General features: G+C 39.5%; 1 protein-coding gene across 2 annotated transcripts; it reads right to left on the minus strand.

The window, feature by feature from the left end:
• Positions 1-226: 226 nt before the first annotated feature.
• On the minus strand, positions 227-27,215 carry gdpd5a (glycerophosphodiester phosphodiesterase domain containing 5a). Of its 2 annotated transcripts, XM_072375377.1 has the most exons (16): positions 26,923-27,215; positions 18,701-18,874; positions 11,180-11,283; positions 10,882-10,975; positions 10,740-10,799; positions 10,529-10,627; positions 9,968-10,061; positions 9,521-9,666; positions 8,418-8,500; positions 7,981-8,131; positions 7,543-7,764; positions 7,215-7,360; positions 5,217-5,364; positions 4,749-4,831; positions 3,758-3,870; positions 227-1,517 (listed from the first exon to the last, which is right to left on the minus strand). In XM_072375377.1, the coding sequence occupies exons 2-16, from the start codon at positions 18,815-18,817 to the stop codon at positions 1,426-1,428; spliced, it is 1,752 nt and encodes a 583-aa protein (XP_072231478.1). In that variant the 5' UTR covers positions 18,818-18,874; positions 26,923-27,215; the 3' UTR covers positions 227-1,425. The 2 variants fall into 2 exon arrangements, with proteins under 2 accessions (XP_072231478.1, XP_072231479.1); XM_072375378.1 differs by lacking the exons at positions 227-1,517; positions 4,749-4,831 and having other exon boundaries at positions 3,774-3,870.
• Positions 27,216-27,562: the final 347 nt, after the last annotated feature.

A 27,562-nucleotide genomic window follows, 5' to 3' on the forward strand; every position in this document is an offset into this window, starting at 1 on the left:
CAGGCTCACGTGTTTGGTGAATGATGGACAGTTTTTTGCAAAGTGAATGTACTTGATCGAGTGGAACACCTGGAATATGGCTTATTTCAAACATACTGTACACAATGCAGAAAGAAATAACCAGTGGAAGATGATGGTGATTGGGAGCTGAGGATGAATGGGTTAGAGGAGGGCCTGAGAATTCAGAGCTTTTGGTACAGATCCCCCATGAAAGACAAGTTATACATTTTTCAAGAGGGAAAACAATAATTTCTTTATTGAATAATCAACATGTCTGCAGCTAGGAGAGGCTGTAAGCTGAAATAATACTCCTATAAAAGGAAAAAAAAGACAAACGTACTCTACAAGTACATCCATGTAACAAAAAGGCAGCATGTGAAAGTTGTATTAGCTAATGGCTACACGTAAAGCAATCATGGCATGACAGAAAAGAGGCAGGAAAAAAAAGATTAGAACATTAACAATAATATTCTTGCAAAACCCCTAAAGCACCTCATCTCATGAAATTGCAAGAAAACAAGGTTTCACATACGCCCTTATATCTGTCACACTTCAGTGACAAGAAATTGATCATAAATGCAAACACGAAATATACAATCCATAGACTCAAACCACAGAAAATTCTCTTGCAAGGGAGCAACAATAAAAACAAGTCATATTTACATCAGTTTATAATACAGAGAACACCACAGCCCAGTCGCTATTGTAAAACATCAGTGAAACAATAAGGAAAACCTCAACAGTACTCTTTCTCAGATTAAATAAATATTCAAACTCGTGCCATGTTAATCAGATGGAATTTTGGCCCACGTTTCATTAGTAGAGAGCAAATTTATTGACAAAGAAAAAGCATTCCAGTCTCATATCATCATTGGCTTTTGTTCCATTAGACTCAATGTGATGAGACTTTAACTCATTTGTAAGCAAACCTCTTTAGTCATGAGGCCATAGGCACATACTAAGCCATGTATTTCCACTGATCATTGATGTTCTCTTCTTTTTTTTCAACACAAATGTACAATAATTAAAAGTAACAAGTACAGCAGAGTATTTTTTTTAAATGAGAAACTATTTCAGAGGAGCATGGCTTAGACTGGAAGTCTTTCACTGAGTTATGGAATATTGGAATGCAGCGTTAAACGATAAGAGATGTATGTACTAAATATATCACAGCCAAGGGGATAACTATGTTCTAACATTTAAAATGATAAAGAAATAGGCCATACAGAAGAAAATTTGTTGGTACTTTAGACTCAATATGGTAGCTATCTATCACCTGGAGAGGATGTTGATTCCTTATCCTTATATGATCATCATTATTATTATTATTATTATTATTATTATTATTATTATTATTCCTTATGTCCCCACTTCTTGCAAGAAAATAAGTTTAATCAGTGTCCAATTTAATCAGGCTGATGTTTTTCAGCGACTGAGGCCTCCATGGGAGTATCTCACGTGACCGTTCTCAGGATACAAAGAAAGCTCCTCTGTGCTTCCCAGCCCATTGTTAAGCTCTGAAAACGACAGAGAAACAGTGAAATTATTGATGGTGCTAAGAGGAATTCACATATTTTAGCAGAATTACACACGGCAGACATCAACATACTGAAACATTACATCCACCTTTCACATTTTGTATCCCTTTTTCAGTTTTATGGAGTATTTATGAAGGCAGCAGATGTAGATAAGCCCAAGTCAGTTCATAAGAGAGTCTTTGTGTCTTTGAATATAAATAGTTTGAGTATCTGCAAATGGACCACATACAAAAGTATTTCATAGACAAACTACAAATTCCCTTCAATATATAATCAAATAAGAAAATATCCTTGTAAAGAGGGGGCTAATAATAAACAGGACAACTTTATGAAAATATTACAAGCTCCCTCAGTCATGTAATACTGGACTGGGTGTGCTGTGCTATACATATTCAAAATTTAAGCCATAGAGAGATTTAGAGAAAGAAGGAAGGAAGAAAAGAGGGAAAGGAAGGAAAGAAGGGAAGGAACAGAGGAGAGGAGGGGACAAAGGAATGACAGAAGGAAAGGAAGGACCAAACAAGTTCTCCAACTGAAACAACCAAACCAGGTCATTTGTTTATACCCTTAACTATGACCATAACAACATCCTGTAGCATTGCTTGCTTGGTGTTAGAAACCAAAACTATGCAGTTCGGGTTAAAAAACATAATGGTTAAGACTACAAGACTTTCTTTTTACTTTGTCACTGTCACGTTAATGACCTCCAATTTAAGACTTCACACACAGTTGCTCTAATGACCTGAAGACGCTACATAATCTTTGAACATAATTATCAATCATTTCCGCCAACATGAGCACAAGGCCCATGGGATTGCTTTTCTGGACTTGGCCAGTCTCAAAAAATCATGGGCTACGAAATGTTGATCTTTCGCTGATATTGTTGTGCATGGTGGAGATCTGTGGACCTCTTTGTGGCATAATGTATGTAACAATCACCTCATCCTCATCAATCAACCTCATTGGTGTAGAATCTGCTTTGCTGTTATCTGTCAGGGCAGCATCATCAGATCCAGTCAGCACATTTGCACCAGAGAAATACTCTATATTAATATATTAGTCTGACTGATATAAGATTTGGGGATCCCTCCTGTATGTATAGGCTCGACTTAAATATTCCCAGGGAGCTATCCCATCAGGGATCAGGGAGGCCGTTCTGCCCAATCACACCTCTCCAGGTCACTCCATCATTGCCAACATGAGCATTGAGGTACCCCAGAAAAACAATGGAATCCCCAGGTGACACTCTCTCCAGGACGCCACAAAGAGACTCCAAGAAGGCCGGATAATCTGGACTGTTGTTTGGTGCATATGCACAAACAACAGTCAGAACTTTCCCTCCACCCGGTGACCCTCTCGTTCACCGGGTAAAAATCTCCAACTCCTCTCTCCATGGGCAACTTCCCAATATGAGAGAGTCCAGCCCTTCTCCAGCAGTTTGGTTCCAGAGCCAATGTTGTGTGTGGAAGTGAGCTCAACTATATCTAGTTGATACCGCTACACCTCACACACCAGCTCAGGTTCTTTCCCCGCCAGTGAGGTGACGCATCCACATCCCAAGAGCCAGTTTGCAACGCCGGGGATTGGCACGCCCAGATCTCCGCCTTCCCCTGCCATTCAGCTTACATTGCACCAGACCTTGAATTTTCCTCCCCGCAAGTGGTGGGCCCACGTGAAGGTTGATTCCTGATTCTTCTTCGGGCTAAGCCCGACCGAGCCCTAGGAGTCAAGGCTCGGAGTCAGGCACTCGCCAGCTCCCTCCCTTCCAGGCCTGGCTCCATGAAAGTGCCCCAGTTTCCCTTCTCCGTCAAGCTAACTACTTTCCTCTGGTGCAGCTTTGCCAAATTCCTCCTTTAATTTGCCATGGGAGACCCTACCAGGGGCTAACGCCCCCAACAACAAAGCTCTCAGGATCATGGGGATACCCAAACCCTTCACCACGTTACGGTGGCGATTCAACAACAGGGAAGTTCCACCACTGACCAAATACGAGCACATACTCCTTGAGCTTCACGTATCCAGCTGTAGACTTATTTTATCATCAACTTCTGTTTGTCCAGAATTACATACTATAAGGCAACTACATTATTCCATAGATTGGCTGTGCTTAGTATTAAGTGTTGCTTCCACTACAAACCTAAAAATGGCTGCTTACAAAAGTGTTAAATGTTGCAACCACAATTTTGTGTTTTTGTGTGTGACCTCTGTCAGAGATGCACCTGAGAATATGAGCTTCTCCTTCATGATGTTCACGTCTCGACTGGGCCGTCGGGCCACAGCACTCAACATGATGTGTTCCGGGTTGTAGTTCTGCATCCCACTAATCCTCCACCTGTTGCAGCAAACACAGATAACACAGATACAAGCAGAAGGGGCCAATTATTGCAGCCATTTCATTAAACCTTTTAAGCCAGTAGCCACACACAATAATATAGTATACATTTACCACGCAAATTGGTAAGGAGGAGGTAAACAAGTGAAGGAAAGGAGGGATCAGCTTTGGGGTGTAAGGCATAAAAAGCACAAGAACAGACAAGGAGGCAGAAACGAAGGCCGAGGCAGATACAGCAGTTACCTGATCATATGATAGCTGACAGATGCCAGGGGGCAGCAGAGGAAGGTTGCATGCAGATCAGGCAGAGCACAGGACAAAGAAAGAATGTCAAAGGAGGAAGAGAAGACAGGAAGACAGTAAAAGGTTGCAGCATGGAGGACAAACATGGGAAGACCCAGAAGACAAACACAGTTGGGAAAAAAAAGAGAAAAGAAAGAAAAGAGCAGAATAAACAGTCAATGTGGAAGCAGCAGACTTGACAGGGCTGTGCCCAGTCCCAATCCCACACAGATGCTGGTGTCAACAAGGTGGATTCACAGAAACCCCCCCCAGTTTTAATACACTTGAACTAATGATAACAGATCCTTTTAAATTCACAGCATATTTCAGTGCAATACATTAGACCCCTAAGAATTTTCTTCTGTCCACTTGTGAAATCACACAACCAGGTTGGAAAAAACTGAACTAATGACAGAAAATTCGATGTCACATATGTCCGTTTTTTAAATCAAAGGCTGAGGTGCTACTTTCTAACAATTTCTCTGGTAATAATCTTTTTTCCTTTTTTTTTTGTATAATGACTGCTTATGTGCTGAAGATATACTTGCTGTATGTCTCTGACATTCAAAATGATTCATGGTTCAAACGTTACTTACTTCTGGAAAGTGAAAATCCCTATGACTACGGCAAGGGAGACTAGATCTGAAGAGATCCAGATGAAGTTGTAAGCACTATGACTCTGCAAGAATAACAAAAAAAAAAGTAGTTTTACATTGTTGCCACAAGAGGTCAGTGCAGATGTTCATGTCTCCTAAAACTAACAAATGGCACTGATTAGGGCAAAAGGCTGCAGGACAGCTGCAGGACATCCCTGCTCTTGTCTTGATCTGTCTTGGCCTCTTTCACAGGATCCTGATGTTTTCCAATGTCATGCTGAGCTAAAGTTTGCTGCTGAGCTCCCTGATATTTTCCTTGCCCTTAAGTCTTGCTGGGCCCTTGTCAGTCTCTGTCCTCTCTCCTGCTGTCCTCTCGTCACGCTGTCTGACCTTGTCTGCTTGAATGCGTATGTGTGTGTGTGTGGGTGTGTGTGTGTAGTGCCAAATGAGAGAAGGAGAGCTGCTTACCATGAGCCAGATAGGGTAAGGCACTTTTTTGAGGACTTGAGGGGCATCAGAGGACACAGAATGCACCCCACTACACCACAGAGTGGAGTAGAGCCAGGGCTCATTCACAGGGTAGACGGTCACACTCACATTGTTGGCCAAATATTCCCTGGGAGAAGGAAAAATACAGGTCAGCATTGGAAAGAAAAGCCTTCCATTTTCTCACTTCTTTGCTCCTTGCTATCCTCTTGTCAAAACTCATGTCCTGTGTTGTTACTCTGCTGTCATTGGAAAGTCAACCCCGTGAAACCAGCAACATTTTATCCAAACAAAGTTTAGTGTTACTGGCAAAAGTGATGCATGAGGTCGCAAGTTATGTGTGCAAATCAAAATGTACAATGAAAGATCCAAAAAACAATTATTCAAAAGTTACTTGCCAAGACTAATTCAGTACTATATGTACACATTATACATCTAAAGCGCTTTTTATAGGATATTTATTGAACGTCTGTAATATCAGGGATGCAGAACCACATCACATCTTAGTGGAGTTTCTAATTGCCGCATGGTCATCTTTACCTAAGTCCTTATGAATTTCTCTTACTACCCGTCCTTGACCCCATAACTTCCTCCAATAAGATCAATGAAAAGAGCCAAAAGGAGGTAATTTATTTGACTATTCAATCAGACCCCTTATCTATACTGGAACCAACAAAAGAATAAGCAATAGCTAATCTCAGCAAACAGGGCAAGGAGATAAGCAGAATTTAGTGAGGAAGCTCCTGGAAAGTTAACATTACAATCTCCACTACTCCCTCTTACGAAGAAACCGTGTTCAGCAGCACAAGATACAAAATGACAATAAAGGGACAAAACAAACGTAACAAAAAATGGTGCCGCTTTTCGTCGCTGGAGACAGCTTTGGAGCAGTAAAGGACAGAAATCTGATGCAGAACTTACTACTTTAACCTCATGGATGCAGCTTATTTTAGCTGTAACTTTCTCACTGTGTCAGTATGTTTGCTAAAAACAAAGCTAATTATTTTTTTTTATAACAACCAGTTGGCACATTATCAGCAATAAGATCTAAAAATGAGCATATGCTCGCCTTATTGGTACTTGATAGTCAGCTAATTTCTTTTTGAGCTGATCAAGAAGAGTTTCTCTCAGCTAAGGCTGAGAGAAAAAAAAACAATACAAATTATATGTAATCCCTATGATTGGTAAAACATTTACATAGATAATAAATGGCATTTTGAATCTTGAATGAGTGAAATGGAAATATCCACCACACCTGGTCAAACTGCACCCCCCTGTGATGATAATCTTTGAAGACTACAACTAAAAAAGTCCTCCTTTAACTTAGTAAAACCCCCTGTTAAGTAAAATAATTAGAAAAAAACCCATTCTTTCTTCTCATAACCTGTTACAAACAATACAAAAAAACGCAACAAAAATCAACCATAGACCATTGGACATTCAGGTGAGTTTTGTTATCATTATGCCAAATGCAGCTAGCCTGAGAGGATGAGCAAGCCAAAGAGGTCTGGGATGCATCCTTTTTTCTCACTTTAGACCTGCAGATTGTTTTCTGTCATCTTTAGACCCAACCATCACTAATTCACGTCACATCACTTTTGGTTATTTTTCACAACATTAAAGGCTTTCTTTAAGACTTTTAACAGATATGTGAACTCAGAGGACTTTAATAACCCATACTTCCATATCCACTGCATGTTTATCTCCTTTTGAAATTCTACAGAAAGGGCTGCAGACCAAGAATGCAGTTGAGAAAACACATAACTAACATGGGAGCGTGGAAGACATTTAATGAGCTGCTCTGGAAATAAAATATCCAAACAAATTTTGTGAGGAAGCGAAATCTAATCGCTTCTTAGCTTGTTATTTATTTATTACTTTATCTCATTAGGTTTTACTTGATCTAAGTTTCTTTCTATCTCCCTTGAAATTCTTCGGAGACATTCTCCCGGTTGCTTAGCAATAGCTGCTTGCTCTTACTGTATGTCTTTGTAGCTGGTCTTTCTGTAGTGGAGGGTCAGACTTGTAATTCCCCGCTGCCTTATCTCTTCCACTGACAGTTTCTCATTTGTGGTCTGCAGAAGTCCGCGTACCCTCCCCCTGTCTGTGTCTGGGGCCAATGTCACCTGGGAAAACAAATATGGTATGAGAGGACCCCGATCAGATGGTATGTAGTTTCATGATGTCGAAAATAAGGTGCTGATCATAGATTTAAATATTCTATTGGTACATCAGCAGTGATATGTATGCATATATGATATGCACTGATGACCTACAAGATTATTATACAGGGACCTGCAGCCCTCACCCTTTTCTGGGAAATCCCTGATTTCTGCAAAGCCCACAACGTGTCCATAAACCAGCTCCGGAAACGTGGGTGCTCCGGTGGGGGCTTGCGGATGTTAAGCAGTGCAGAGCTGTTGGCTCTGGCTGCCAGACGAAGCATCTCCACCAGACTGCACACCGTTAGGTTTCCTATCCTGCTCCGATCCTTTGCTGTTAGGGTTTTTCCTGTCCAGTAGGGGTCACTCTGGAACCAGAGGAAATCAGGGGAGTGGTTGAGACTGACTACAGCAAGATGTGGACTTTTTAAGTGCATTTAAAGCACATTCTGTGTTATGAATATGCAGCTAATTTCTGCACAGATTTTCCCACAGTTTCACATATTTCACATAACATAGACACATATATATATATTCTATATAAATAATGGATATTTGTTTTGAGATGGAGTGGATTTCAGTACCTCTAAAAACCACTGGCCTGCGTTCAGAGAGCGTAACTCTGTCCAGTTGAAGAAGGAGGCATCTTCATACTGTCTGGATGGAAAGGCCTTACTGACATTGGTGGTTCGTCTCAGCGTGCGGTCTCTCATAAGGAAGGGAACCCCGTCCACACTACAAGATGCAAAACAGTCTTTGCTTACGATCAGTATTTACAGCACATAATGCATATAGAGTGATTATACGGGACCTACAATGCAAAACTTTAGCTGAATGTGTTTATAATTGCCTCACATTCCTATATTCAGCTCTGCAAGAAAATCTTTTGCTACATCTCTCCCACTAAAATGAATAATTTCTATCTTACAGCCTACATCTCATCTGGGATCTATATGTGGAACTTCAAACACATCGAGTCCATTAAATATAAATAACTCATTATTAATGTGTAATTAATAACCTGATGGTGACATCTGCTTCCAGTGAGCTGGCTCCATGCTGCAAGGCTCTGTTAAAGGACATCACAGTATTTTCTGGGGCCAGCTAGAGCAAAGAGAAGATAGACTACTGTCAGTCACTGTGTGCAGAAAACACACAACAAGAGGATGTGATTGAATTAGAGAGTGACTCTTAAAGTCAGTGTATAACAATAACAAGGATCTATGAGGAAAAATGATCTTATCATACATATAAGTATGAATATCACACTATGTAAATGCTTCACCAAAATAATTGGTAATAGGAAGAATCCTTTAGATTTATTTGTGCAGCAGGTCGTTGTACACGGGAGAACAGCCATATTTGTGCTGTCGTCTTTCTACAGTAGCTCTACATGGACAAATGGCTCAATGTGCCAAGTGGGAGACCTTTGCTCCAGTGGCAGCTTGGTCTGGGTGGTGCTATTGCACTGTCTGGGTATACTTATGATCATGAAAGACAGATAGGAGAAGAGGACCTTTCAGGGCAGATGATGAAGAAGAAGAAAGTGGAGAGATTGGTGGTTGCTACCTGCCGCTTCACCACTAAATGTCAGACATTTTGAGAGATTTTGCACAGATTTTGAGGGGCCTTATAGACTAAGCCAATGATCAACCGTCAGGCCTATCCCAGGTGCCAGGAGGCGAGAGGCAGGGAACACCCTAGACAGGTCCATCACATGGCCACACAGAGACAAACCAGAGGCTGTTTTTGTGATAATATATGTGTGCACATAGGTCCATCTTTTGAGGGTAGGGAAACAAAGCTCTAACCATCACTATGTATATATTTACAGTTAGTCATGTGGAACAGTATTTTCTGGCGAATGTACACAGAGTCTGACAACAGGAGGCAGGCTTGTGTAGTGTTCTGTGGTCATCTACCACTGTGCTGTGCAATACAGTGCAGTTATGCACACATACAGCCTGCTCTATGGTTTCATAAGTATGATGTGTTAAAATGTATGACATTTCTGCACAGCTGACAGGATCTGGAAGTGCTATTCCTTCTCAAAGGTGATGCACTTCCCACATTTGAACAGTTAAATGCATCAGATGAGTGAGTTCTTGCTGGGCACCAACTCACCATAGGAGCTCCCCGTAGGCCAATGATGTCTGGTCGCGGTTTGAGGGTGTTGCGATCCATGATGCAGGGGCAGGTGAATGTGAGTGGTGCCAGGCAGAGAGCCAGGAGGATTATAAAGTAAATCAGCAATACCATCGCCTGGAAAGCTAAAAAAAAAAGAAAAAAAAGAGGGCCTTTGTAGTACTTTTACTTAGCTTCGACAAATTTTATGGTGAAGGGTGAAATTTTGCTATGTGTCCATTCATTGAAAGAAGAAGGTTCTCAAAAGGGGAAACATTAACTCACAAAGTACACACAATCAAAGAAAAACCCTGGAAGTTTAATTGAACTTTGTTATATGTGCAGTTAACAACATGTGGTTACTAAAATGATAAATAAAAACTAAGTAATAAACAGAAATCAGTCCAGCTTGAAAATAAATTTAAAAAAAAACAAGTCAGCACTTACTGGATCTCTCTTTGCGGACCACATATCCAGCAACCAACCAGCTGATAGCTGTGACTGTAATCAAGGCTCCAATATGCAGGTAAGGTGCTGTGGACTGGTAGCAAAAGACACAAAGAGGTGTCTTAAATGATGTGAATTAATCAGAGAACATCAACAGCATTGTTTTACTTTGATGTCATACAGTAGCTTATGATATCATAAATTGCTGTGATGATCAAAAAGGCATGATTGAAGTAAATGGGTAAATCCATTTTTATATTTAATAGCACAAAAACTAGATCAGGAGATGCAGCTGATATGGCTGTGGATTAAAAAAGAACAGAGTTGTTTATTTATCCAGAAAGTCAGTGGCCATATTTAAAAATGCAGCTACAGTACAACAGCAGTTTCACAACAATCAAGTTTTATAATTGTGCAGGTAAAGGCATGCTCACACTCAAACCTCACCGGCCTACTTTAGAAGGTTAAGCAGCATTTTAGAAAATTCTTATCACAGAACAAAAACTAAAATGTCATTATAATGAGCAATTTGTGCCAAATTGATTCTGATTGTAGACCAACCTGCAGTGATACAAACAGGATGTCCCACTCATCTCCCCATATGTCATCAATAGAGACAATACCAGAGATAGTGGTGAGCAGTGTAGCCAACACTCCGATCTGTAGAAAGATGTAACACAATTGAGAATCCACTTTGTGTTTTTGTGTGTGTGAATGGAACATTTCCAATAAAACCACAAACAAGGCGAGAAAGGGAGTTATTTTACAACACCTTGTGAACCCAGTAGAGATTGAGCTGCTGACCCAAGGATATATGGAAAAGTGCTAAAATCTGAAAAAGAAGCAAGACTCAATGAGTTGTATCTCCACGGACCAATATGCTCGTCAACTGGAGGTCTGGAAAACATTGTTACCAATAAGAATGTGATGTAGCTGAATCCCACAGTGGTGGATGTGAAGATGGAGACCGTCTCATCTCTCCACTCCCCAGAACGGTTGTATACCAACCTGAAACATGAAGATATAAGAGTTGAAACATCTGAACTGGTGGGATACTATTAATGTTGACAAATCATTGTGCATAATGGTAACACCAAGCACCCGTTTTACAAAATCTATTAGTCCTACATACTTGCTGAGATTCTGAAACAGGTTCCAGCCTTTTTGAACATGCATGCAGGTCATAAACAACTTTTAGCTGACCAGACTCACCTGTTGAAGTCATTGAAGTCATTTTGAGCCACCAACCAGAAATAGGCCCAAAAGAGAAGCAGAAGGAAAGAACTACACAAGATGACGAACCATGTACACTCCCACTGTAAAGACAAACACAAACACTCAATAAGACAAAATGGGTTACTTAAAATGACAAGAAACCAAGAAACCGCCTGGATCTGTGGTTTCCATCAGATCTTTGCTGGATTTTAGCATCTTTTGAACACACTCTTTGTTTTTTTAAATCTGTTTTTTATCTTACCATTGCTTGCATTGTGTTGTTTTCAGAACCATTTGTGAAGAAATTAAACTTGATATGACACGCCCCAGTCGAATTTCCCAATCTATCTATCCATTTTCTTTTCTGCTTGATCCTAATAAGGGTCTCCCAAGGCTGGAGCTTGTTCCAACTGCCACTGGGAAAGTGGGATCTGGAATTGGCTTCAGTTCATGGTGGACTCATTAACAGCAAGGTGTCCTGGTCCTGTGGCTGCAGAACAAGCTCAAAACATCACCCCTCCCCCATTGTACATGACAGTTGGTATGAGGTGTTTGTGCTGATATGCTGTGTCTGGTTTTCTCCAAACCTGCTGCTGTGTATTACAACCAAACATTGTTCCAGAAGTCTTTTGGTTTGTTCAGATGTGATTTTACAAATGTAAGCTGTGATGTCATGTTCTTTTTAGAGAGAAGAGCCTTTCTCCTGTAACCCTTGCAAACAAGCCATACTTGTTCAGTCTTTTTCTAATTGTGCTGTCATGAACTTTAACATTCAACATGCTAACTGAGGCCTGTAAAATCTGAGCTGTAGCTCTTGAGTTTTATGCAGTTTCTCTGAGTGCTGCATGTTCTGACTTTAGGATGATCTTGGTGGGATGTCCACAACTGGGAAGACTGGCTGCATTCTTGAATGTTTTCCACTTGTTAATATTCTTTCACTGTAGTGTCAGGAAGCCAAGAATGGAAATGCTGAAGTGAAAGTATCTAAAATTTCAGTACATCACAAAAGTAGCTGGACTTGATTATGTTCCATCTATGACATTACTTGAATACAGTGAGCATTTCTACAGAGGACAAACCATGTGTTCATGAAGAGTTGGTGGAGACCAAAACCAAGCTAAAAAGTGAGCAAAGACTTGTATCCATCCAGTAATTCAAAATGTAGCTTCAAAATCAATAACTATGTAGCACTACAGCCGTTTGCTGCTCTCTCTAGGCCAAAAACAGTTAATACAAGTTCATACATTCATAAATTTACTCAGAATGTATTCCCACTAATGACTCCAAAAAGTCTATTACTTAATTAATTAATTCAAACCTTAACTGTTCACTTGGATTTCTGAGATGCATTAACCATCATTCTGCAGATCAACTACATCTTCTATTGTTTTCTCCCAAAAGAATTTGCTGATTTCGACACCCTGTCATTTTTTCCCACCATAGTCTAATCCAGATGTTTACAAATTCTGTTAGTCTACATCTAATGTGGTTCCTATCACTTAAAGAAGTGTTTATGTTGTCAGGTGTTAACCATATACTTTTCAGTCTTCTGGCTTGACATGTGTGGCAAAGGTATAGAGGAGAGCCAGTGCAGCGCTCAAGGACTCTTCCCTTCGGTAGTTAACAAGATTAGAAGCTAATGCCATGTGAGGGGGAGGTGTAGAGTATGATAGGTAGGTCAACAGATCCTGCAGAGCATTGATCAGCTTTGCACCACACCGTGCCAGAACTAAACATTTCAAGAAGGTTATATAAGAGGCTGAAACTAGAAACTACCAAACCCACAATCCATTAAACACAAATTAAAACTAAATGCAGACCAAATATGACAAAAATGGTAATTTCTGTATGAATTGCTTATTTGTTAACATTTGTTTGAATTCCTTGTTTACTGTCTTTGTTACTTAATTTTTCTTTAACCTTTTGCCTCTGAATTTTACCCATTTACTTCTTTTTACAAATAAAAGAGCTGTCCCTAAAGTGTGCCATGTTTATGCTTTTGATAAAAATTAAATGACACTTGACTGGTCAGGTAACATCTTAAAAGTACGTTTAATGTGGCTGATCATTGTACAAATCTTGACCCACCATAGTGGCCGGGTATATGTAGCAGAAATGGCTAACCGTGGTCAGGAGATTGTTCGAGTGTGCTGTGGAGACTAACATTTCTCATGGAAATGCTCCCTCGGATGCACATTTGCTTTGCAGCATTAGCAAACACAGAGGAAGATCCTTTTTGCTTTAATAATAATTTGGAGGAAGTGCATCCATATACCTCACATATACCACACAAATAATCTAGTTCTGCCTTTGGAAGCCCGGCAAAGTGTTTTGCTTGCAGGTTAATGGAACTGCAAGAATTTAAAAGAATAGCATGTGGTGTTGAACTGAAATCTCCACAAGTCACGCTGGGCAAATGTATGTGTTATCAGGAAGGACTATTACTAAACACCGCAAACACTTTGAAAGTTGTATGTGTGTTTTACCAACATAAAAGCTGATGAAATGTTCACACCACCAACAAACTACGATAGACAGAAGATTTAAAAAAAGACCAGCTAGCTGAAGAACAGCAGTAATGATCCAGCCACAGCGGTTAAAGTTTAGATGGCACACACAGCTTTACCTGCAAACATTTGTACATAATATTACTGTCTGAGCTGCTGTCAGAAAAACCCAGGGTACAGTGGAATTGGGAAAAGACGACAAGTGCTGCAATAACTTACACTAAACTGTGATGTGATTCTGCTACACTGAAACTAAAGCTGTAAAAAATATTCTAAAAGTGCTTTAGATACTTCATCTAATGCAATGTTTATTAGAGGCTATATCATAGATATCATATGGGTATAATAAGATGTGATATAAAATTTGATTTAACTATCAAGGTTTGCAGCTAAGAAGGATAAGAAAAAGGTACAAAAGTTACTCTTACTCTTCTGTCCTCATATTTATCTACACAACTCAGTTACGATGACTGGATCCGAGTGTGGGTCTGAAAGTTGCAGCCAAAAGGAATCATGGGACAGCAGCTAGTGTTTCCTATGCTAAAGGAGCTCTGAAGTTCCTTTCCTTGAAGTTCCAAGCACTAAAGACGATTCATCGGGAACTTGGGTCACCTTCTATTTTACTAGTAGCTACCAACAACACATGGCATGAAAAGGTTAACATCACTTTGTAAATAAGAGACAAAAGACTGACTAATAGAAGAGGGGAAGTGAAGTTGGGGCTGTAGAGCATCGGTTCTGTGATGCACGGCATGTAAAAACACAAATTTCAAATTAATGCTGTTTTTTGGGGTTAGAAAACAATAGTGATAAGTTCATAGTCATTTTGTAGTGAACATGAAAAATGAATGTGAAAATGATCGGCATCTTAATAAATGTCTTAGGTGGTATTTTATATTTTCTCTTTTTAAATGTTGGGAATTTGTCCCCCGTGGGTTAAAGGTGTGTGCGAGTAAACAGCATGAGTCAGCATGAGTCAGCATGAGTCTATACTGTCAGCTTTTAATGAAAACCTTTAGTATTAATCAATAGCAAAGCCCGATAGAAATGCATCAGGGGAATCTTCCAACCTGATGTGGCTATAAAAAACCAGAAGCAGTAGTAGTATAAGTGTGAGATTGTATGCCTAATTGCTCTGGCAGCTACCTGGAGCTCAGTACAGCAGGAGCTAACTTCACATAGCTGTTGCCCACGTTGTCCATTTACCTCAAGCACTAATGAAAGTGATGTCCTAGATATGAGTCACTTTAATGGACTCCACAATTACTCCCATTTACCCCATGGGCAGAAATGCTAAATTTTATTTCCAAACATTTCCAAAATATGGAGCCTAAACAATTAATGTTTATCATTATTATTATTATTCATCTTTATTTTTTTCTACTTTAAGGGTTCAACACTTGAATTCAAGAGTCTTGGACTGAAGACTCTAAAATGAATTCCAGTATTAAATGTATGGGAAAAAAAGGACCAAATTATCTTCCATTTCATCTCTAAATTGAAACTTTGTTAGATTTAGACTCTAGTTTCAGGCAGGGGGGTGACTAGTGAGATCAAAGCGAAGCAGTGACTAACGGGGCATGATGAGAAAATCCCCTTGTTGAAGAAAATGGTGATGAACGCAATTCTGTCACAGTTCTCCTTTTTGAGGTGTAACTCAAGTCCTCTAGTGAGGCTGTTCTTTCAGTTTCTCTGGCAGGTTCAGGGATCTGAACGTGACTCCCTTTTGATTGGCTGGGGGCGATGTAGGCCACCGACTGTGTGCACTATGTACTTGCTTGCCATTTGATGCATTATGTTTCATTATCTTGAAATTAAGAGATTAAATAACCAAGACAAAGTGTCTGTAACTTATTAATCATAAATCAGTCTAATTCACCAAATCTTTGCAAAAATAATAGAATTATTATTATGACTATTAATATTACTATGAAAGCAGACCCGCTCATTCATCAGTACATTTTCTACTTTTCTCAACAACACTGCTTGTCTGCTGTTTCACACTGTAGTGTACAGTGCATTAGTAAGAAAGCCTGGGAAAACTGGGGAAAAATGAGAATTGAGGAAAACCCCAACAGGACCAACTAAAAACAATGCAGTCAAATCAAAGCAACAGGCTGAATGATGGGAAAATGATTCACAGGGCTAAAGCTAACTGTTAAGTCATGTGATTTTTTTCTATGGATTCATTATACTAAGTGACGCTTTGAATATTAAACAGAAATGTTGCACGATCTGTTAATTCACTGATTCGAACAAGTCTGCGCCTGTCATACTGTAGATCTGTGACTTTCAATTTAAAGTGACTGTAGCAGAAGTTCCCGAATACTGATCATCATAAATAAAAACACTGACCAGCTACAAAAATGCTGCAGCAGAAACAGACACTGTTTCTCTTTGTGAATGTTGGCCTTTGCTTATGTTTAAGCACCAAGTGTGGGACAACACGAAGGCAGCTGCAGGGAGGCAGCTGTAAGCTTGTATTTTTCCACTCTGGGTTAGAACAGCAACAGTTCCCAGCTAACGCATCCAGTAAATGAACTTAATTTATGGCTGAACCAGTGGCTCTTTGTGATAAAGGAGACACCCAGCAGCAGGAGCTGTGGCTTCCCAGTGGGTGTCAAACACAGCTGGGTGTCTGGCTCTGCTTAACACATCCCAACACTGCACTGATTCTGTTACTTTGCTGTATTGTGAAAACCATTTACCCCAGTTACCAGGGCCTGTTCTGGAGGTCCTGTAGGAATGTAGAAAGAAAAAAGAATGGGATCACATCAACGTTTAAGAGATTTGTTTTAGACCATCATAATTTAAAAAGAAAAAAATTCCAAAATTCCAAATGGATGACCAAAGCGGAAGTGAAATGAAGCTAAGAATTTATTACATATCTTGCACAAGCCTGAAGAGGACAAACAAATTTTACAGTGTAATCAGTTTTATTTTCTTACCAAGGCTCTTCAACTCTGTAACACACTTTAACTCCATCTCCATTAACTGCAGCTGTGATGACACAGTCTTGTCAATTTTAACCAGTGCGAACTAGATTCACACAGTTAGATCCACACCCCTACGTGTGTGCTATGTAGATTGCAACATCTCTGGTATCATTCATTTTTATGGGAATCCACCCATTCAAATACACTGGAAAATCTTATTATAATCAAAAATCTTCAAGCAGATATAGAATCCATATGTCAAAAAAACAATGTTATTTCTTAACAATAGCTGTCACCTAAAGAAAAAAACGATGCATAGTACAGTTAGAACACTACACTACAATTACTGCATGTAATTACACATTAGGTGGTTGTTGTGTAGCTGTGCCTGACCTACTTTTTAGGCCTTCAGAGCCACAAAATGGAAAATAGTTATAAAATAAAATTTATTCCTAAGGTGCGATCAGGTTTCAGTGCAGCCTCAGCAGGATTGTATCATGTCATTTTCAGACTGTTTCATTGTGTTTACAAAGCAAGCCGGTGACCTCAAACTGTCCTCAGAATCTGCTTTCTTTACATAAACTCTTCAGTATTTCTACGTTTAACTACATTAAACATGGAGGCAGAGATAATAATCCCTCCTCAGCTGCTTTAGATCTTAATCTTATGCTAAAAAATGTAATCTTTTAGAAAAGCTTTGTTCTTCTTATTACAATATGTATTTTGGCAAGACTGCAACCTCTGCTTCTACTAATAGTGTTGTGCCCCTTGGGGGATTGAGGATTGACTTGAAAGTAAGAATACAATTCGAACAGGAAAGTATTTAGGTGATGCTGTTAAAACTAGCTTCAGTTACATCCGTCCACTCCATCTATTAGCTGATGCTTGGCATCCCTTTTTGAATAAGTAGTGTTCGATGTGTGGTGAATGAATGAAACCGCAAAGGCAATACTATGGTATCAGTTGGTGGAAAAAGATTTAATGTCGACTTTCATCGCATTTTTCTTTCCCTCTAAGCAGTCGGACATTTTGATATTTTATGAAGAAAAAAATGAGCTCATCTGTATTCTGATGGAAGCCACAGGTCTCAAAAAGGCTGGGACAGGTCAGTGTTTACCACTCTGTAGCATCCCCTCTTCTAGCAACCATCTGTAAACATCTGGGAGCTGAAGAGACCAGATGTTGGATCTTTGAGACAGGAATGTTGTCCCATTCTCGCCCGATAAAGGATTCTAGGATTCGACAGCAGAATAGCTTTTCACTTTGCCTCAGTCCATTTGAAATGAGCTTTGGCACAGAGAAGACAGAGGCGTCTCTAAATCATGTTGAGATATGGCTTCTTCTTTGCATGACAGAGCTTTAACCTGCATTTGTTGAAGGCACAGTGAACTGTGTTCACAGACAATGATTCGATGAGAAGTGTTCCTGAGCCCACGCAGTGATTTCCATCACATAATTATTTCTATTTTCAATGCAGTGCTGCCTGAGGGACCACAGATTGCAGATGCAGCTCTTTTTTGCAGATTGCTGAACCTCTGCCCATCTTTACTTCATAGACTCTGCCGCTCTATGGTGCTCTTTTTATATCTAATCATATTACTGACCTGTTGCCAATAAACCTGATAAGTTGCAACATGTTACTCCAGCTGTTTCCCTTTGGTTCCACTTACTTTTCCAGTCTTTTGTCGCCCTTGTTGTCCTGACTTTTTTTAGATGTTTTGTTGCCATCAAATTCAAGTTGATCTAATATTCTTTTTATGAAATTATATAATGTCTTGCTCTTACACATTTGAAATGTTTTATACATTCGGTTGTGAATAAGATATCTGTTTATGAAATCATTGGTTTGAGACATTTAAATAAACTATTGTAGAAAAAACAACAGTCATACAACTAACAATGACAACTAGAAAATACAGGTTTGATACCATAAAGAGGTTAAGTAAATAAAGGCCTCTCCATCTCTTTGAGGAAATACAATATTAACACACTGCTTTGCTTTTTAAAGTATCAAAAGCAAAATCTGACTTTTTTATCTGGCTGGCATCATGAATGATGAGATGTTATTTTCATACCTTGGAGGTGTCGTCTTGGGAACGCTGGTAGCGTTTCCAACGGCAACCATAAATCCCAGTGACAAAGGACAAAAAGACCTGCTTCTCGTAGACCTGTAAGGGTTGGTGTTTCACCATGCTCCTTCAGCCTTAACGCGCCACCAGTCCATTAACATCCCACACAGGACTGGGAACCTTGAAGGAAATCAGTCAGAAACATTAGCTCAGTCGTAAAGTCATACAATCACACACTTCATCAACGTGCTGTGTCATGTCATGTTGCTGAGATACATACATATGCATTTTTACAAAACAACATGAAGCTGTTGAGAGCCCTGGCCTTGTTTAGAGTGACAACACTTGGTGAGAGCAAGTCAACACAGTATTCAATGGTGAGTCTTGTCTGGGACAGGCATAATGATACGGTGCATGTTTAACAGCCTCTGACTCAGCTTTAACCCTTTCTGAAGATTTATGACCATGAAAAGAGGCAAATAGAAATCAATAGGTTAGGTAGGTAGCATCTAGCTGTGAGCACACTTTGATCCTTTCAGGAGTTAAAACATCTAAAAAAAGAAAGAGCCAGAAGGAAACAGCATGTTGCCTGAAAACTCTGCCTCAGAGAAAAGGCCGTTGCCTCGGTGGCAGGGGACAATGTCTCAGCAAATGCAATTATGTTTTTCTTGGCTCTCTGATAAAGACGGTGGAGTACATTGTCTTTCTTTTCAGAGTTCTTTATTGCTCAAAAGAGTGTATTTCTTCTTTTTTAAGCATTACTCATAACTGGCGGTCATTTCTGTAGTTACCTACAGACAGAACTACAGTATTCACAACGTCAGCTCAAGTTCTCCACAGTATGTGTTACTTCATGATACCAGTCTGAGGATTCAACACTTAAGGACTTCTCTGTTTATGAAACATCACTGAAGAAAAAAACTGTGTGGAGCAATGTTGTTCCACTCGTCATCGAGTCATCTACTTTGCTCCAGACTGAAATAACTCTACAGCTATTGGGCAGACATTTAATGGTCCCCTAAGGATGAATCATAATGTCTTTGGTGATACCTTGGAGACTCCACCACCAGTATGTCAGTGAGCTGACATTTAAACACATCCGTGAACTATTAAATGTTCAAGTTCCCTTGTGGATACATTCTAACTGACTGATGGTCATCTGACTTTTCCTCTGGGCTAAAGTCTGAGTTTTTATCTATTCACTGAAATAACTTCTACTACATGAAATGGCACAATGGCAAGTTCTTGTTCCCCAGTGGATGAATCATACAGACATTGGTCAAACTTTTTCATTTTCTATAAGATCCAAAAGCGTTCATTTTCATTACAATGTCCTCCACCACTGGCACAAAGGGACTCTTGACTGCACTTTGACACATGTGCCAGAAGTGGTAAAGACATTTCCATTTATCTTAGCAGTTATTAGGGTTTACTGGTGATTAGCAAATATCCACAAGTAAAGACACAGAAGTGAAAAGGTGATTTTGTCCTCTAATACATCAGAACTTTAGCCTTTGTGTTTTAAGCATAGTGACCTGTCCTAACCTGATAAAGTAGCTGACATAGCTGTAGAAACATGTTTGAATCAAACTTCTTTTAAGGTATTTATTTAGTTTTTTGGTTTCTCACTGGCAATTTATAGTTAAATATGATTGATTTATGTCTGAGTCATAAAGAACACCGTTGGGTACTTATGGATTACATAGCTGACTCTTGCAGAGATAGAAGATAGTGTAAAGATCAGTTTTTACACACAAAAATCCTTGCTCTCTGCTAAACATAGAAGAAAAAATAAAATTAATTCCCAAAAGGATGACAGACAATAGTGGGCCTTTTGACAATAGCAGTCATTTTTATTTGCAGCTTCATTGCAATGATCTAAATCTCACTGGGTGAAAATCTGAAAGAAACTACAGCTTGAAACAGTTTATCACATCCAAAGATACCTACAGATACTTTATCTGTCTTATCTGTTTACTTCAAGCCAAACGGTGCAACATAAATCTGATAAATTTGAGTAAGACGTCATCTTTCTCTACTTTTTGTCAATGCTATATCTTCTTTTGCACAGTAAAAATAATTTGAAGATGCATTATGCAAACAAGGTTTCTACTGACACTATTTAACTCGCTCTTTTTCTTTGTTGGACTCGCCAGCATTTTAATTTATACACTTTTAATGTTTTTTTTGTTTTTTTTAGTGTGTGTGTGTCTTTGGGTTCCTATCGGTTGTTTAGCCGCAGACACGTAGTGCACACTATGGGTGGGTAACACACTACATTTTTGGCACAGTAAGAATTTTCTTTCATCTTTTTTGGTTGTTATGAATGTTACAAAAAAAGTAACCTCTCAGAGTGCAGCGAAGGACCACTTTTTTAGATCCACCATCAGAATTATGACAGTCCTTTCACATAAGTCATCCTCCATCTGGGACTGCACAGCGTCACACAGTTTGATCATTTAGACTCAAAAGTGTATCTTGAAAAAAAAAAATTCTCACATTATTGCACACAGCTGCCTGAATGAGCTCCACCTTTAGAGTGATTCTGTGACTGTCATGGAATGAAATTACTAATTCATTCCATTATCATTTTCTTCACTGCTAAACTTTACTCCTGTAGAACTTGATTGTACTGTTGACAGTGCTACAATGAAGGCAATCAGTCACAAGAAGTATGCTCCTTGGTATAATTCACAGCTGCATGCTTTAAGCAGGCTGCAAGACAGTTGAAAAGAAAATGGCGTTCCGCTTATTTAGAAGAGTCTTAATTAGTCTGGAAGGATAGTCTAATAACATATAAGAAAGCCCTTTGTAAAGCTAGAACTGCTTACTATTCATCATTGATTGAAGAGAATAAGAATATTCCCAGGTTTCTTTTAAGCACTGTAACCAGGTTGACGAAGAGTCTGAGCTTTGTTGAGCCATGTATTCCTTTAACTCTCAGTAGTGATGATTTCATGAGCTTCTTCACTAATACAACTGTTTCTATTCAAGAGAAGATTCATGGAATTCTTTCCACCATTATTACTGATGTAAGTACAGCATCTTTACAAGTATCTTTAGTACCTGATTTGTATTTAGACTGTTTCTATCCAGTAGATCTCTCTGAGCTAACAACAGCAGTAATCTGAGCTAACAACAGTCTCTTCTAAACCATCAACTTGTATTTCAGACCAAATCCCAACCAGACTGTTCAAGGAGAGTTTTCCCTTGAATCAAAATTTCCATATTGGATTTCATGAATCTGTCTTTGTTGACAGGATATGTACCTCAGACTTTTAAGGTTGCTGTAATTAACCCTTTATTTAAAAAAAAAACCTACTCTCGATCCAGAAGTGCTAGCTAATTATCGACCTATATCCTGCTGAAATAAAACTTAATTGAATTTAATTGAATGGCCCAAGAAAGGGTCTTTCAGCCCACTTAGGGACAGGTTCAATTGTTTTGGTCACAATCACCCCTACACACATCCAGCAGAAGCACTAATAAAAGTGAGGCCCCTTCATACATTTTATTGAGGCTCCTGCAGAGCAAGTGTAGCACTGCAGAGGGCCTGGAGGTGAGGTCTAACAAGACAACATCTAATTCTTTCACCCATTTGTCACAGTAGGTCCCCTTTTCCTTGACAGTGCTCAGCTAATTCATCCTTGACTACGAGGCTCTATAGACAGGAAAATTAATGTTATCCCTAAATAATTGCTTATCTCTTTTGTCTTTTTCTTTATTGTTTTGATAAGCAGCAGGAATAAATGGCACGAGACAGATGTCTGTTTCCTGGTCAACGAGCTCTGACAAAACAAACTGCTCCTTTGTCGTTATCACTAAGAGGAGAGATTACAACATGGCAGAGGACCAGGCTAAATCTGTCTCTGGCTAACACGATACACAGCCTACGTTCTATGTCACAAGCTTTTAACAAGCGCAAAAACACTCACTTAGACTAAATATTGAGTAATATTGTGGCTGTATTAAGGTTCATCAATGCTTTGAGCTTAATGCTAACATAAGCATGTGCTCAAGACGACAGTCATAGCTGTGTCCGAAATCACCAGATGCATCCAGTGTAAAGTATCTGAAGGCAATATACACAGGAGACAGTGACATAAAACATAAAAACTGTCTCGTTTTCAACTCGTTCACATAGGACCATTTCCCCAGTCAGTGAACGAGCCACTGCTCAGAGTCTTTGCTGCTCAGACTACCCAAAGATTCATTACATATGTGTGATGGTTTGGATGGAGAATTCGGTGGACTATGCAATTTCATAAAGATATTTAAAGACCAAGAGACTTTAGAATATGAAAAGAATTGTTTAAATAATATTCTTAGTTAACGAAACAGCTTCATTTACAGCAGCTCGACTGCTCTCACACTAATGGCAAAGCTTCTAAAACCTTCAGCTTTCAGTTGAGTCACACTTTCGTCAGAATACAGCGGGTTCATGGATAATTAAGGGTTTTTATAACCACAGAAATGGACCAATGGTTTGGTTTTCAGACAGTTGAATGTCACTCTCGAATTCCAACATTGCTTAGTCTACCTAAACGAACATAGTTACAGTCAGTGTAATGGTAACTGAAGAGAGGGAATGCTTATCACCTGATTTTTTGTAAGTGAGGGTTTTTAAGCTAAGGAGTGAACGTTATAAACAATAACAAGTAAGACTATTATGCCATATATAGCCTAAAAATGAGCAGACATGATTACAGATTGTCACAGATCTTATGCTGCTTGTGATCAGTGAGTAAGCGTCAACATGACACTCTTACAACCGTTTTCTCATACCTAAACCTAACCACTTCATATAATGACAGCAACTAGCACTACGTAAGGAGAGGCAGACATGGAGAGGTCATGTACTTAATGTACATGCACTTAACGCTCACGAAAAAATAAGCAGGTATAGGATATAATCTGCACCGCCAGTTGCTCAGTACTAAGTGTGAAAGAAAAATGTTTTAAAGAGCAAGGAGCAGACCTTCCTACTTTGATTTAAATGAAGCTGAAATAACTTTAAAACATTCATTATCTCTCTCTCTCTCTATATATATATATATATATATATATATATATACATATATTTATATATATATATATATATATATAGACCACCAATAGTTTGAAATCTATTGGTGAATTAAATCACAAAACAGATTTCAAGCAGGAAATTGCACATCCACCGTTCCAATCTGTGTCCTTTCACTGTTACCCTCAGACCTAATGGAGGTTTGTCCTACATGTCTTCTGTGCCGATCGCACATTCCCATCGTGTGCTGCCAGGCTCCATTCTAAAACAAGGGGCAACTGGAGCTGAAATCACAGAGGCCTTATTCCTGCCAGGTTGGCCCATTGTCTCAGTGTAACCATGGTGCCATCAGCACAGAGCTGTGGTCATCAAGGGCTAAACTAGGGCCAGTCAGTCATGGACAAGATCATTCACTTGTCTAGTGCTGGTGAATGTCAGACTTTACAGAGCAGGTGTTGTATCACCTGCTAATTCCATAATTTGGTGAAGCCTAATGGTGGCCAGCATCATGCTATTGAGAGTTTCTTAGCAGCAGGGACACAGGTTGCAGGAGGAAAAGTTCCCTTTTTCAAATTGACCAATGCATCTGTCTTTTCCATTAGATTTAAACTGTACAAAAGGAAAAAAAAGCTGTTACGTTTGGTTCCTATTGTTGACGAGAAATATTATTTTTTTCTTGAAGAATTACAAGTATGTGATTCTGCCTCACATCGGTGTTACTGCCATGATACTCTGATGTTTAGATAGTGCTAGACTGTGCAAGGAACAAATACTGTGCATGTTGCAACACAAAATATCATGAGAAAGATACTGAGATATTGCTGGTATTCAATCAACACTTAGCCAGAAATAAATGATCTAACAGTCGTGTGAAAAAAAGTGCACCCTCCTTTAAATCTAAGGTTTTACATATCAAAAGCATTTTTAAGAAATCATCATGTCCTTACAAAGTCTTAAAATCATGTAAATACAACCTCAGATGAACGGTTACCCATGACCAACAACACCTTCTCATCATTTCACAAAAACTAGGTCAAAAAGCAGAAGCAGTGTGTAAAAACTAAGTATATCCCATGTTTGAAGTGTACCTCTTGAGTTTTTTGCTGTTTCTCTGAGCATTACACAGTCTGACCTTGTGGTGAACTTGCTGGAACGTCCACTCCAAGGAAGATTGGCAAACGCATTGAATGTTTTCCAGTTGTGAATAATCTCTCACACTGTAGAATGATGGACTCTAAATTCTTTGGAAATGTCCTCATAACCCTTCGTAGGTGTACGGGGAGCAACTATTACTTCTCAGGATCATTTGCTGATGCCTTTCCTCCTTGGCACTGTGTTAACACACACCTGAAAGCTCCAGACCAGCAAACTGCCCAAACTTCTGCTTTTACTGCAGTGCTCATATTCTTCTGATAATTAATTATTTAAGTACACTATTAGCAGCACCTGACTGCTACTTACCCTCTTAATTCATTTTGAAAAAGTAAAGGTGCATCTTATTCTTTACACCCTACTTCTACATATTTGAGACTTGTTGCTCATCTGAGGCTGTATTGGCCAGATTTTAGGACCGGATAAGGACCAACTTATCTTTTATCATGTCCTGATGCATATAACCTTAGAATTCTTTTTTTATTGGAGCCCATGTGCAACAGTTCTGAATCAATGACTCCAAGTTTTGTTCACAGTAACACAAGCGCACAGACGCAAGAACAATGGAGAGTAAAGCGTTTGACTTCAGCAAATGTCAGTTTTAATGGACTATTTTCATCTTCTGAAAATATGTGTTAAACTAGTTCATCTGTAGGAGGTACTTGTGATTTGTGAAATTTTCCACAGTGCTAAGCTGTAACTGGTCAGCATTGTTCACTGAAAAGAGGGTGTACTTGATCTCCTGTGCACTGTATTAGGACAGCACACAAGCCACAGAACTGTCCCCTTTCTGTCAGTGTTGCGTTTACATCCAATAAACGTCTGCTTATAGCAGAGAGTATATCCAAACTTTAACCTGAATCACCAGGTGTCTACAACACAGCTTTCTTACTTGAGCCCTGAGGTGGCCTCTCATTCAGTTGGCTTCAGGCCAGTTTCCTCTCATGAACCAGCTATTTACCTGAGAGGATTTCACTACTCCCCTTGCCTACTTGCCAGCTTATAGAAGTAACCTGGTTAGGTTCAGCTGTGTATTGCTGTTGTGCAGTTGTAACTGGAGTTAGAGGTATGCTCAACAGATCAAGATCAAGTCTCACTCACCTTTTCTGTCTACAATTAGCCTTCCATCTCATCCGCTGTCACTTTTTTCTGGGGCTTCCAGTGTTCATGAAGTTTAGATATGCATGCATTAATAATATCCCCAATGTCTCACTGGATCTGTCCAAAAATAGAGTCTCATCTATAACAAACATGTATTACCCATGCAGAGGAAGAAGTAGGAGGGCTTGAGCAGGAAACAAAGCCAATGAGATTACCAAATGTCTAGCTTTTGTTATCAGCCTGCAGTAATTAGGGGGTCAGAGGACTTGTCCTGTTCACTGCAAGCCAGGCAGTTCCTGTCAGTTGTTCAAGGTAGTCCCTGATTCAAGTGATGTGAGCATGACAGATGCTGCAGGAAGGGCAGCATACAGAGATGAAAACCGGTAGTGTGATATGTCTCCTAATCACGTTTGGAAGGACAGAGAAGTCAGAGTGATGTAATTAAAGCTCGATTTATTTCCTCTGTAATAATTATGGTGTCACCACTCAGGTAAACACAACAATACGGTACAATATGTTGACAGTATTTAAAAGTTTTCATTCATTTGGGAAGTCAAGCAAATACGTCTGCGTAAACAGCATTAAGTATGACGTACAGTCAGTCAAAACAAAAACAAAATAGCCTCTCAGTTTCTGCTGCCTTTTGGTTCTTACTATTATACCGGTGGGAAATAAAGTCAGCTTCTAATAATAATTTTTTATGACTACTCTGCAAATTGTTTTATTTGAATGTCCAGTAAACTGTGAAGAAAAAATTGCAATCGTCCACTGAATATTATAAAAGTAGTTGTATGGTTTATATAACAGCAATTTATTAAAACAGGACTCTGATTTGGAAAAAATACACAGCGAGCACGGATCACTTAGCTCCAACTCAAAATTATCACACTGCGGGGCCAAGACACAGATTATATGAAGATAATCCGATGAAGTGCGCACAAACACTTACCTCGCCTCCTCTACAGCCTTTTTATCCTGGAAACGGCTAAACAACAAGGCAGAAACTCGCAGTTAATCGCTTATTTCCCATAGGATCTCACATAACGCTGTCTCTTTGCAGTTTAAGAGCCCATAAAGGAATTTAAAGTTACTCTGAGCGGCGAACCAGCTGCGCACATCAGCCTGCGGTAACCACGAATTAGGGGAGACCCGGTGAAATTGCTTTACAGCCACGACCTTTCCGAAAAAGTCTACGCGGTGTTTGCCCCTGAATAGGAACGTGCGTACCTGTCCGAGCGTCCACGGCAGGGTTACGAACTGTAATCCCTGTGAAACGATGTGGGCGGAACTCAGGAAAACGCTGCAAATAACTCCCAGCCTCTTCCGTTGCCAGAGTCAACCACATGGCGCAGGGGCCAGTTGAAATGCCCTTTTCTTACAGTGTGATCATCCCGCTGTCAGGTAAACGTAAATGTAGTAGAAAAGTAATGAGCAGCAATGTTGCAGTTTTTCTTCAAAGTGCAGATGGAGAGCGGCATGCAACATGTCTGGGACAGTTTAAATGACCTATTAAGTTCCCACTAAACGTCTTGCGTTTTTTTCCTCTCTTTTTTTAATGTTTATAAAACCCATTACAACACGTGTTCAAA

The sequence above is a fragment of the Leuresthes tenuis genome, unplaced genomic scaffold (genome assembly GCF_036924035.1).
Source record: "Leuresthes tenuis unplaced genomic scaffold, fLeuTen1.0.hap1 SCAF_21, whole genome shotgun sequence".
NCBI classification, from domain to species: Eukaryota; Metazoa; Chordata; class Actinopteri; order Atheriniformes; family Atherinopsidae; genus Leuresthes; species Leuresthes tenuis.

Bases quoted from the DNA above. Each gene is read 5' to 3' on its own strand.
- gdpd5a (XM_072375377.1), bottom strand. From the start codon at position 18,817: ATGGTGAAACACCAACCCTTACAGGTCTACGAGAAGCAGGTCTTTTTG. The intron at 5,365-7,214 runs GTAAGAGCAAGC...TCCTTCTCCCAG, and splicing joins ACCAGCTACAAAGACATACA to GGAATATTTGGCCAACAATG. The intron at 1,518-3,757 runs GTGCATCTCTGA...TGTCGTTTTCAG, and splicing joins GGAGAAGCTCATATTCTCAG to AGCTTAACAATGGGCTGGGA.